The sequence below is a fragment of the Bufo gargarizans genome, chromosome 1 (assembly GCF_014858855.1).
Source record: "Bufo gargarizans isolate SCDJY-AF-19 chromosome 1, ASM1485885v1, whole genome shotgun sequence".
Lineage (NCBI taxonomy): Eukaryota > Metazoa > Chordata > Amphibia > Anura > Bufonidae > Bufo > Bufo gargarizans.
Window position 1 is genome coordinate 169580967 of NC_058080.1, and position 13856 is coordinate 169594822.

Here is a 13856-nt window from a genome sequence, read left to right on the forward strand (position 1 = left end):
CCGATTGGGTGCAACCGTGATGAAGGTCCGCTGGATTAGCTAGGTGTCAGGTTGGAGCTGCCGCGTCCAAAGGAACCAAAGGGCGAGGGCCAAGTCGCCACTTCGTTGAATACTAGAAATACTGACAGTGCCTGTCACGACCTATGTGGTCTGGCAAGCTGGTGGACGTAAGGCGCAAATCACAACCGATTTTGACAAGTACGGGTTTATTGAGAGACAACGCGTTTTGGGGTGCGCATGACCCCTTTATCAAGTCTGGTGTGCTGCAGCTGCAGGTGCAGCTGGATGTTTGCTGTTTGTTTAATGCTCCCCGGTCACTTTTCCTGACAATGTACAATGCTTTGCCAGAGATGAAATAGATGTGGCTGAAGCGCTGTGGCTTTTCTGATATACTTGGTTAGGCAATGCTGTTGCGGTGGTGAGGCTGATGTAGCTGGGGTATTGAGACCCGGCTACTGCACGTGGTGCGTGCTGTAAGGACACAGGGAGTTACTGCCTTCGTTGCTCTTAGAGCGTCATTTGCATATATAAAAACATCATTTTTGTCGGCAATGTGGGCACATGAACATGGGACCAACACAGATGTCTTCAGCTGCCAAGCGCACATGGAACAGGTCAGCCAGTTGCTGACAGATGTCGTTAAAGGTATGTATTTGATGTGTGCGAACCCTATACTCGTTTTGTGGTTATACTTACAGATTTTATATATTCCATTAGCTTACAACACATATCAGCTGAGACACACTCCATTTACAGTTTTTAATAGATTTTTTTTTCACACATTAACTTTCAGTTCACGCAAAGAATACAGCGCAGTTTCTTAAATTCTACAAAAAAAATAGTCTTTGATCATTTATCTTACACCTTGACAGGAGCCTTATAATCTATTTAATTATGAAGTCCGTATATTTATATATATATGATATGTAGAACTGTACATTTTGTCGTATGGACACAGTGCAATCCAAACGCATATATTTTTCTTTGAAAAGAATAAGGATTGATCCTTCAATACTATATATATTGATCTATGGTTTGGATGAGGCTTAACGTGCACCAAGCTCCCTTAAAACGGTAGAGGTTGGAGGGGGGGGGGGGGGGGGGCTTATGTATGCATTACTCAGAACTGTGTTCATAGCAGAAACCTTACACTTATATACATTAGTTTAAGCACAGACATTGCAGTGTCATGCTTCCATTTAAAAAAAGCCAATTTTCATTACAAGAGCATGGCATCTACAATGTAAGATATTGCTTTGCAAATGTAGACAAGATCACGGGTTGGCTTTAAAGAGTGTGAGAGTAATGGCGACTTGTTTTGTGAACTCAAAGTGAGAATCAGAGTCATCATAAATATACCAGCCAGTATATGACATTAAAGAACAAAAAGGTGAATGGAAACAGCGCCCTTGAGTAAAGGTCAATCCGTTTGGCCTCAGAGGGAATGACCGGCTTGGAAGGAGGAGGCTTTTTGATATTCTTCGCTTGAGATTTTCCCAGACCGTTGTTGACTTCAATTGGTTTTCCATAACAATCATAATTGGACAATTCAAAATCTCTGGGCAAGCTTCCAACGATGCTGAAGTCATTGGACCTCAGATCGGATTTAGAAGTGCATACTTTTTTGCATCTATTTTCTCCAACCTGGGAATAATAAACAGTAAGCTAAATTATTGATCTAAGAAGCTCTGAAATAAACATCAAATACAGGCGTGCGTATACTGGGGGAAAAAAAAGAATTTTCTAAGATGCCTTTGCACACTGACATCTAGACTGTAGCAGATGGGATCAACAGTAAAAGAAACCTTCCTCATAAAGCTCTATGGAATATACAATATAAAATAAATCTAATAAAAGATCAATCATATACGGGTAAACACCATTTCTGAGGAGTATCCAAGGGTAGGCTACTAAATATACTGTAGGGGTATATGTCTTACATTTCTTATGTGTAAGCAATAAAAAGTTGTGAATATCTGTAAAAAATATATAAATTCCTTTTCCATGCATTAAAGAGTCACTGAACTTTCACACAATTTTATTTAATAGAGAATGGTGTAATTAGCACATTTCTAAATCACTTCATTGTAAAAAAAATATGTCTCTATCCAGCTGAAAAAAAAGCTGTAAAGTGATGGCCACTAGAGTCCCACTGCCACCTGATTTGCAGTCCACTGCCATTTCTAGTAACAGACAGCTCACAGGAAATGGGGACGTGTCAGAGCTAGCTGAGCCAGATAGCAGCCCTGCCTGTACACAGCTTTTGAAGATCAGATAAGCCTCTCTGTGTCTATAAGTCAGATTTTGCCCTCCTTAGCAGCTTTCTGAGCTCTCTAGAAGAACACAAATATATTTGGAAGTAAGGGAAGGGAGATTACTGCAGTACAGTACTGGCAGATTCTGCAGAAGGGAGATGCCCCTTGCTTGTTAGAGAAATGCATCCAGCTGTACAGATGAAAGAGGCAATAATATGGCTGAGAAAGACAAAAAAAAAAAATTCCTTCAGTTATGATTCTACAGTGAAGCACAGCCATTATGCAAACTTTTTTTTTTTTAACTCAGTTATGCGTTAAGGTTTTAACCCTTGTATTAAACACACACACATAACATGAAGTAACATTTCTGAAGCATCTTCCCATGAAATGTATGAATAAATTGACAAGTGGGTGTTTCCTTTCTGTCAAAGGGATGTGAATCTGCAATCCGCCAATGGTGGCACTGACTAGACAGTAGCCGACTGTGTAGGGGCCCGCCTCTAACTGGCAATGCCCAGTTGCAAATTCATTGACAAACTACTAATAGGAATAACTGGGGAATGGTACAATGTGAGGTTATGAGAAAACATGTTCCACATTTGTTACATTAGGGTGAATACAAGCATTTACTAAACCAGACATGTCAGAAGAGGTAACAGGACACTGTAAAATATACCGTATAATCTGGAAGAAATATTGACATCTATCTAAATGGTCATTTCATGCTTTATTTTAAGAAGATACATACTTGCAATGTGCTGATATGAACTGGTGTCCCGGTCCCATTCACTGTATTCTTTTTCGCAGCATTGGGTCCCTTTCCTTCTGCTTGCTCAGCCTTTGCAATTTTGGCTTTCTCAGCTTCAATCCTCTTGGGGCTGTTCAGGAGGACCTGGACTACAGCATACTCAACAAGGGAGGCAAAGCCAAAAAGGAGACAAGTAATAAGCCACACATCAATGGCTTTCACATAGGACACCTTCGGCAGTTCTTGTGCCAGGGTGGTACACTCTGATGCCAAGCTCAGAACGGAAAATATACCTGGAAAGTGAACAAAAAAAAAAAAAGTAGTAGCACAGTTCCAGTTATTTCTATGGTGATGGCATTTTCTGTATCACGGTATGTAAAACCAATGAACTCTTACTGCAGGTCCCTGTATCCTATAGGCATACAGTATATTTTTTGAAGCATCAGAGGAAACCAGGTAACTAGCTAAAATGGACACAGGAACACAGAGAACAGATATACTTCTTGTAGATGTTACACTGCTTGAATCTGGAATTGGGATCCCACTGCTGCAAGCAGCAGCCTGCACTAATCAATTCTACTAGCACTATTCATTTGTAAATGTCTTTTATGACCTCTTTAGAGAGATATATTAAAGGGGTGGTCCCATTGCAAGAATATATCCCCTATCCTCAGGATAGGGCTAAGTGTCTGATCATTGGAGGTTCAACTGCTGGGACAGTGGGCCTGTGTGTCTCTGTTTCATTGGAGAGGAAAACAGACATGCACGCTGCTGCTCCATTCAGCTCTATTGGGCAGCCGGCGACACCAAAGAGCTTGCACTTGGCTGTACTTGCACGGACCCCGTTCTTGTGACCGGTAGGGATGCCAGCAGTCAGACCCAGTTATGGTCTGATGACTGGGTCTTGCCACAAGAAAGTGTAAAACTGCTTCCACCGCTGCCCTATAAAAAGGCTCTAAGAGGCAACTTTTGGGTAGTGTACCTTTTAGTGAGAGATTATTTACTGCTAGACGAGCCTCTATCACGCACTCAAAGACATTTTGCCCAGACTGACAGACCACCATTGCACTAAGAGAAAAGGGATGGTCGTTTTGATGAAGTTCTTGCCATCTAGGCTATAATGACCTAGCTTGTTAGGATGTGTCGGAAGCAGTCTTTATGCAAGGACACAAACATTGCAAACTGGCTCTGGATGGCCCAGACAGTCCAACAGTAGAGAGGATTGTTTGATCTGCCAACAAGCATGAGCAGCTCCCTCGGTTTGGTTATCCACCATTATTGCCAGGAGCTTAGCAGAACAAACTTTGGTGTCATAGTACCCATTATGTGTCCCAACATTGACAGCTAGCCATCATCGCCTTTGTTTGTAGTGATGTCGTGAACGAGAAACCTGGACTGCTACAGACTGGAACTGTATTGTCTTTGGTGATAAATCCAGGTTCTGTTTGGAATCCAGCTATGGCCAGGTTTAAGTATGGAGGCTTCGTGGTGAGCGCTTCAATCCTGCCTTTGCGGTGGAGCGACACACTGCCCCAACTGCAGATAAGATGATATGGAGAGCCACTGCATACGACAGTCAGTCACCATTAGTAGTGATATGAGGGGCACTGACAGCTCAGGCTGCTTTCACACTAGCGTTCGCTGGTCCGCTCGTGAGCTCCGTTTGAAGGAGCTCACGAGCGGACCCGAACGCAGCCGTCCAGCCCTGATGCAGTCTGAATGGAGGCGGATCCGCTCAGACTGCATCAGTCTGGCGGCGTTCAGCCTCCGCTCCGCTCGCCTCCGCACGGACAGGCGGACAGCTGAACGCTGCTTGCAGCGTTCGGGTGTCCGCCTGGCCGTGCGGAGGCGTGCGGATCCGTCCAGACTTTCAATGTAAGTCAATGGGGACGGATCCGTTTGAAGATGCCACAATGTGGCTCAATCTTCAAGCGGATCCGTCCCCCATTGACTTTACATTGAAAGTCTGGACGGATACGTACGAGGCTATTTTCACACTTAGCTGTTCTATGCTAAAAATAATGCAGACGGATCCGTTCTGAACGGAGCCTCCATCTGCATTATTATGAGCGGATCCGTTCAGAACGGATCCGCCCGAACGCTAGTGTGAAAGTAGCCTCAGCTATATGTGCGGGACATCCTGCAGCTACCTAGCAGCAGTGTTCCCTCTAATGGCAGGGCTTGCAACTGTCATTTTTCAGCATAATAATGCTTAACCACACAGAAAAGTTTTTCCAGGAATGTCTCTGCCAGACTGCAACACTTTCTTGGTATGCCTGGTCGCCAGATTTATTGACAATCAAGCATTTATGGAAAAAAAAAAAAAACCTCACAAAAAAATAAAGAGAAATAATATTAATGATAAGTTTTTTTTAAAAAAAGGACATGTGCAGCATTTATATAGTCATAGCAGCCCTATAGATCATGATACAAAACATGAACAAGACAGTACGACTCCACCAATATAAAGGTTAAGCCTGAGAAAGAATACTTCTTTAAAAAAATAAAATGTTCATTTCAAAGGTTATTTTCATACAACTAAGTGGATACATGTCGTACAGATTCAATGACACTTAGAACCTAAGCTAATCAGTGTGAAGGACAGCGCCTGATGAAAGACCATTTAAGCTACCACACGAAGATTGGACACAGTGCACGATACAGACCGTCATAGACTTGTAATTTGGGACTGTAAAAAAGGCATATAAATACATTTTATTAAAAGAGGTTGTGTCATATTGCTAGGACCCGCAACTATCTTTAGAATGGAGCCCGCATGTGTGACCGCCCTCCATTCATCTCTTTGGGACTGACGAAAATAGATAAGCGCCGATTCGGCTATTTACATCAGCCCCATAGAAGTCAATGGAGCAGTGGCCGCTCTTGGGCGGTGTGCTTAACCATTCAATTCTATGGGACTTCTGAAAATAGCTGATTGCTCTGCTTAGCTATTTTCGACTCTCGCACAGAAATGAATGGAGAGCGTCTGCACACGGGCAGTCCGTCCACTTTCCTTCACTTTGTAGGCTCCGATTTAAAGATAGCTTTGGGTCCCAGAGGTGGGCCTAACAGACATTGGTGGCATATCCTAGCGATATGCCACCACTGCTTGAGATGATACAACTTATATAAGTAAAATACTAGCCCAAATATTTTATCTATGGGAAAATTATGATTGCATTATTACATAATATATACAAATGATATGGCTGGGGATGCTATGGAACCCTAATAGCCCATGTCACAAATTTTACTCTCCTGTTGCCTGTGGCTGAACGCTCAAACTTATTAATAGTGTTGAGCGAACTTGTTTTTTAAGTTCGGCGTCTAAATTTCGGCTTCGGGTTATCGAACAATCCAGTTATGGATTCTAAATTCCATTATGGTCCGTGGTAGCGGAATCCATAACGGGATTCTTCGATAACCCGAACTTTAGACACCGAACTTAAAACACACGTTCGCTCAACACTACTTATTAAACAATGGTTACAGTTTTACATATTTATTGTCAAATGATGAGGCTAGAAAAAAAAACAACGACATTCCACAGATACACAATCCATCCATAGAAGAGGTAAGTGAATATACAAATCGTACACTTAGCTGCCACTCCTTAATGATGAGTGATGATCAAGTGATGGATGTCCATGGCACACTGATGTCCCACATGCAAAAAACTTATGGAAGACACACAGATGGGAATGTTTTACGTATGGAATGGTCTGAGAATGAAAAAAAAATTGTCAACATGTTACAGTATATGCATCCATTTATTTACAAAATGCACCACTGTTAAGAGGAATAATAACAGTCAAATCAGGTGTTCTATAAAAATATACAGATCATCGTTAAAATATTGTGAATTTATCAATATTAATTGGATCTTGTAGAACACAGAACAATAGTTTGTTTCATATTCTTTTTTGTTGCCACACCTGGAAAACTGAACCTTGGAATTCTACTATATGTTGCCATAAAGGCAGACACAGCAAGATTTTTACTGAAAAAAAAAAAGACAAAGAATGAGAGAGAATAAGAGATAGAAAGAGAATCTGAGAGGAACTTCTATGCCTTAGGCTACTTTCACACTAGCGTTCGATCGGATCCGTTCTGAACGGATCCGATCATAATAATGCAGACGGAGGCTCCGTTCAGAACGGATCCGTCTGCATTATATTGGCATATAAAAGCTAAGTGTGAAAATAGCCTCGGACGGATCCGTCCAGACTTTCAATGTAAAGTCAATGGGGGACGGATCCGCTTGAAGATTGAGCCATATTGTGGCATCTTCAATCGGATCCGTCCCCATTGACTTACATTGTAAGCCTGGACGGATCCGCACGCCTCCGCACGGCCAGGCGGACACCCGAACGCTGCAAGCAGCGTTCAGCTGTCCGCCTGTCCGTGCGGAGCGGAGGCTGAACGCCGCCAGACTGATGCAGTCTGAGCGGATCCGCATCCATTCAGACTGCATCAGGGCTGGACGGAAGCGTTCGGGTCCGCTCGTGAGCCCCTTCAAACGGAGCTCACGAGCGGACAGCCGAACGCTAGTGTGAAAGTAGCCTTACTGGGTTTCATGGAAGAGAAAAAATAAAATAAAAAAATAATATATATAGGATTATTGTTAGGCAGGCAAAACTGCTCTTGGTTTCTGTGAAAAATATATGCAAATGAGCAAATCTTAATTCTGCTAGAAAGGTAATTTACATATCTTTGGGTTTCTGGGAAAGACATGTAAATTACATTTCCTGACAAAAAAGAAAGGAAAGCTAAACCTCTCTCATGCAACCAGATGTTAGACATGCTACTTTGCACATATTTTCCCCAGAAATTTTGAGAACAGTTGCCTAGCCTACAGTACTCCTGTATACTAGGCGGTCTCCATAATAAATATAATACAAGACCAGAGGCCCCCCCAAGGCTTCTCCGATTGGAATGCCGAATCCGGCATTAATTTATATTGAAGTGTATTAGTGTTGGATCCGGCATTAAGTGTTCCGGCAAAACTGATCCGGCTTTCCGGTCTGCGCAAAATGCAAACATTTTTTATAGCGGACCCGTTTTTCGGATGACACCAGAGACGGATCCGGTATGTCAATGCATTTTTCAGACAGATCCGGATCCGTCTGACAAACCCCATCAGTTTGCGTCCGGATTGCCGGATCCGGCAGGTAGTTCCGGCGACGGAACTGCTTGCCGGAATCCTCTGCCACAAGTGTGAAAATACCCTTAGAAAAAGTTATTTGCAGATGGCTAAGGCTACTTTCACACTGGCGTTTGGTGCGGATCAGTCTTGTATCTGCACAGACGGATCCGCACTGATAATGCAAACACTCTGTTTGCATTATTCATTCAAAAAAGAGTCTAAGTCAAAACGGATCAGTCTTGACTTACATTAAAAGTCAATGGGGGGCGTATCCGTTTTCAACTGCACCATATTGTGTCAGTGAAAAACCGATCAGTCCTCATTGACTTGCATTGTAAGTCAGGACTGATCGGTTTGGCTTCGCTTAGTCAGGCGGACACCACCAAAACGCTGCAAGCTGCGTTTCAGTGACAGTCTAAAAAACGCAACGGAGACCAAACGCAGCAAAATTGATGCATTCTGAACGGATCCTTATCCATTCAGAATGCATTAGGGCTTAACTGATCCGTTTTGGGCTGCTTAGGGTACTTTCACACTAGCGTTTTTCTTTTCCGGCATAGAGTTCCGTCCACAGGGGCTCTATACCGGAAAAGAACTGATCAGTTTTATCCCCATGCATTCTGAATGGAGAGTAATCCGTTCAGTTTGCATCAGGATGTCTTCAGTTCAGTCGTTTTGACTGATCAGGCAAAAGAGAAAACCGTAGCATGCCTGAACGCCGGATCCGGCATTTTTTCCCATAGGAATGTATTAGCGCCGGATCGCATTCAGAATACCGGAATGCCGGATCCGTCGTTCCGGCATGCGCATATCGGTAAAAATGAGAAAAATGTACAAGACGGATCCGTCGGTCCGCATGACAAGCGGAGAGACGGATCCGTCCTCGCAATGCATTTGTGAGACGGATCCGCATCCGGATCCGTCTCACAAATGCTTTCAGTCAGCAGCAGATCGGCAAATCCGGCGGCCAGTTGCGACGACGGAACTGGCCGCCGGATCACACTGCCGCAAGTGTGAAAGTAGCCTTACTAGAGCCCTGAAACGGATCTCACAAGCAGACCCAGAAACAACAGTGGGAAAGTAGCCTTAGACGTTATTCTAGTTATGCTTGAAGGTCTGTTTAAAAGGTTATTTATTGATTTGGTATGGCTAGAGTACATTAGCTAGTGTGAGACACTCATCTTTTTTCCCCCAATTGGAAAGAAGGCTGAATTATGCATTTTTCACACAATAGCCAGCTGTGTCTTCTTTTCCTGCCATATAAAAGTGGACCCTCATGAGTTGGTGTCGGTCTGAAAAGTTGTAATAAAATCACTTGTTTCTAGGCTACAAGCACTGGATGGAATTTGTAATAAAAACAAACAAAAAAAAAAAGTTTTTTTAGCCCAAACTACAATTAATAATAAAAATATTCCAAATGTGTCTATAGTCACAGTCTATGGGAAGTTGCATAATAAACCAAGCATAGTGGCAGGCAGGGACTGCAGAGACTACTGAAAAAGTACCTTCTTTATGGTAAATGCTGCGTTTAGCAGAAAAAGCACTTTGTTACAATATGCTAATGAGCAGTTTGGTACATCAAAGGGGACAGTGTCTGACTTTTGTTCTGCCCCAAAGACAGGAAGCTCCTCCTTTCTTTGGTGATTGACAGGGCCAAGCATCTGAATCCTGCCCTCTCCTGGAACGGTCATCTCACACCTGTGGCTTATTCACAGTACAGCATCTGGTTTCTGCTCCACAGAAAAGTACCATGCTGCATATGCACTGAAATTGTGGCACTTCGCACAGGCATGAGATTATGAAACCAGGTAAAAAAACAGCATAAAACTGTTCAAAAGGATATTGGAGCAAAGTGCTTTTTTCTGTTGACTGCAGCAATGCATTACCATTATAAAATCACTGTTTTAATAGTCTTTGCAAGCCCTAACGGGTACTTTGCGAACACCTGCTGCGAGACTCCCTTTAAATGCTGCACAGCTAGCAGTTGTCGCTATTGAGTAGATATATAGGAAATGTTATTTATAATAACTGCTAACGGTAGCAGACACAGAGGGTTGAAACCGTAAGAGAAATTGATGCAACCAAGTGCAGTTCTGCAACAATATTTGGGACTGTTTAGCTATTTTTGACACTCTTGCCACTTTTCCAAAAAGTGGGTGGGAGGAAGCGGGAGATCCGCAGCCAAAATCATTTAACAACATGTGTGCACATTACTCCAAAAATCTACTCCGGCTCCTTTTAGATTTCTATTCTGCCGCATGTACAGCAGAAGTTGTGACAAACTGATTAAGAGCAGTGCACCTTTCAATAAATTTGTCAGATCTTCAACCAGCTGGGCTTTTACTAAGGCCCCTTTCACACGGCGTTGCAGAAGAGGTCCGGATGAGTTTCGGGTGCATTGAGGGAAACCCACGCGATTTCAGTCAGTTTTGTCTGTGTTTGAAAACGTTTTGCACGCGCGTGATAAAAAAAAACTGAATGTGGTACTCACACCAGAACCCGGACTTCTTCACTGAAGTTCGGATTTGGGTTCCGTGTTCTGTAGATTTTATTATTTTCCATTATAACATGGTTATAATGAAAAATAATAGCATACTTTAAGGCCTCTTTCACACGGGTGTCATGTTTTTTGCCCGGATAAGAGGCGGGTGCATTGCGGGAGAATGCGCAATTTTTCCACGCGAGTGCAAAACATTGTCATGCGTTTTGCACTCGCGTGAGAAAAATCGCGCATGTTTGGTACCCAAACCCGAACTTCTTCACAGAAGTTCGGGCTTGGGATTGATGTTCTGAAGATTGTATTATTTTCCCTTATAACATGGTTATAAGGGAAAATAATAGCATTCTGACTACAGAATGCATAGTATAATAGTGCTGGAAGGGTTAAAAAAATAAAAAAGTTAACTCACCTTATCCTCTTGTTCGCGTAGTTCGTTCCCGGTCTGTTCTTTGCTAGCTGTGGGCTTGGGCTAAAGGACCTGTGGTGATGTCAGATCACATGCTCCATCACCATGGTGATGGACCATGTGATTGGAGCATGTGATCTGACATCACCACAGGTCCTTTAGCCCACAGCTAGCAAAGAACAGACCGGGAACAAACTACGCGAACAAGAGGATAAAGTGAGTTAACTTTTTTATTTTTTTTTAACCCTTCCAGCACTATTATACTATGCATTCTGTAGTCAGAATGCTATTATTTTCCCTTATAACCATGTTATAAGGGAAAATAATACAGTGAATAGACTGTCACCTACAACCCATGCGTGAAAATCGCACCGCATCCGCACTTGCTTGCGGATGCTTGCGATTTTCACGCAAGCCCCATTCACTTCTATGGGGCCTGCGTTGCGTGGATTATCGCACTGCAACGCACAAAGAGGAGCATGCTGCGATTTTCACGCAACGCATAAGTGATGCGTGAAAATCACTGCTCATGTGAACAGCCCCATAGAAATGAATGGGTCAGGATTCAGTGCGGGTGCAATGCGTTCAACTCACGCATCGCACCCGAGCGGAATACTCGCTCGTGTGAAAGGGGCCTAATACAGAATGCAAAGTAAAATGTCCCTTGAAGTAAAAAAATAAAAAAATTACTCACTTCATCCACTTGATTGCGCAGCCGTTATTGTCTTCTTTCTTCTTCTCGGAGGACCTGCTGAATGAAGATAGAAGAACCTTCTATCTTCATTCAGAAGGACCTACACTGACGTCACCGCGCTCACGTCAGCACAGGTCCTTTTGTAGGTCCTACAGAAGAAGAAGAAGAAAGAAGACGATAACGGCTGCGCGATTAAGTGGATGAGGTAATTATTTTTATTTTTTAACTTTAAGGGACATTTTACTTAGCATTCTGTATTCAGTGAATAAAGTGAATGGACCTCATCCCAATTTAACATCATCTCCTTAGCAACCATAAGTGAAAAATCGCATAGCATCTGCACTTGCTTGCGGATGCTTGCGATTTTCACGCGGCCCCATTCACTTCTATGGGGGCCTGCGTTGCGTGAAAAACCCAGAATATAGAACATGCTGCGATTTTCACGCAATGCACAAGTGATGAGTGAAAAACATTGCTCATGTACACTGCCCCATTAAAATGAATGGGTCAGGATTCAGTGCGGGTGCAATGCGTTCACGTCACACATTGAACCCGTGTGGAAAACTTGCCCGTGTGAAAGGGGCCTAAGACAGGTATGTGAAACAACCCTCAATGTCTTCATAAATAAGCTTGCGCTTTTTTCTTTTTATTAAATAGGACCTTTCACCACTCCTGACAGGCCTGTTTTAATAGCCTCATGTATCCCCATATAATAACAGTTCTGGAACATATTTTCTTATGGCCCTATGTTGTGCCATTACTCTATTATTTCTACTAGAAGTTATGAATGAATTGCTAGCAGTCTGCAGTAAGGGTACAGAGGGGTGGTAACCAGTTAGGGGTGTGTGCACAGTCTGAAAATGGCAGCACTGATTGGATGGTCAGTCTGTGCAGGTACACCCCCCCCCCCCCCTTCCCCAACTGGTTACCTTCCCTCTGTACCCTTACTGCAGACTGCTAGCAATTCATTCATAACTTCTAGTAGAAATAATAGAGGAATGGCACAACATACAGGCATAAGAATAGATGCTCCAGAATTGTTATTACATGGGGAATGCATGAAGATATTAAAACAGGCATGTCAGGAGTGGTGAAAGGTCCTCTTTAAATATGTATATGTATTCTCTTGTATGAATGAATGCATAATTTAAAATGTGTCGGATATTAATACATTTTAATGTAGATTACCTAATGGAACTCGGGCAGCACTAGCATCAGGGTTGATCCAGAAAGAAAGCCACGAAAGGACAACTATAAGCAGGGTGGGTGCATAAACACCCATCATATAGAATCCAACCTGCCGCCTCAAGGTGAAGATGACCTCTACACAGGTGTAGTAACCTTGAATAAAAAAATGGAAAAAAAAGATTCAATTTTGTTATCTCCATCATAAAGACTTTACCTATGTTTTTATTACTTCATTAAATCTAAAATAAAAAAAAGAGACATTAAAAATACAGAGGGAGATTTATCAAACGGGTGTAAAGTAGAACTGGCTTAGTTGGTCATAGTAACCAGATTCCACCTTTCATTTTCCAAAGGAGCTGTGAAAAATTAATGGTGGAATCTGATTGGTGGGCAACTAAGCCAGTTCTAGCTTACACCAGTTTGATAAATCTTCCCCACAGTATCTTACCTTGTTTTGCTCTTCAACTTACTCCTGAGAGCAAAATACCTCTCATACGCTTTACTGGTGCACAATAAAAAAAATGTTGGGCCAATCTTAGGCCTTGAAGTTTTTGGTGCAGAAATTGCACTGAAAATCAACAGATTGTATTCCAATGCAATAATATAGGCTTCTACAAAACACCATAGACATGCATCCCAAAAATCCTTGGGGGCTTTAGGATGTGCAGATCTGCAATAATGGGGGGGTGGGGGTGGGGGTGGCAATGCGTCTTATCGTCAAGCGCTAATAATAGTGGTGAGTGAAGTGTTCCGCTAACCGTACTTGCTGCTCACTTTTCTTCTGGGTCTTGCTCTGCACTGTGTCGTTACTGTGCACAGCATCAGGAAGTAGTGCACGTAGGCGCGCCCTATGACCAGACGCTGAGTGATGTCAAGAAGACAAGGGAGCAATGAGTGCAGGAAGAGCATGCGGTCCGGA

General features: G+C 42.8%; 1 protein-coding gene across 3 annotated transcripts in view; it reads right to left on the bottom strand.

The window, feature by feature from the left end:
• Positions 1 to 745: 745 nt before the first annotated feature.
• The window catches only part of GLRB (glycine receptor beta), a 93427-nt gene continuing 80316 nt past the window's right edge, over positions 746 to 13856 (bottom strand). Inside the window, exons 8-10 of one of the 3 annotated variants that reach the window (XM_044298644.1) lie at positions 12938 to 13090; positions 3004 to 3296; positions 746 to 1644 (exon numbers count right to left, since the gene is read on the bottom strand). In XM_044298644.1, coding sequence (XP_044154579.1) covers positions 1348 to 1644; positions 3004 to 3296; positions 12938 to 13090 — 743 coding nt within the window. In that variant the 3' untranslated portion in view covers positions 746 to 1347. Of the gene's footprint in view, positions 1645 to 3003; positions 3297 to 5098; positions 6726 to 12937; positions 13091 to 13856 lie in introns of those variants that run through there. The other 2 variants (XR_006390442.1, XM_044298513.1) reach the window with 2 other exon arrangements.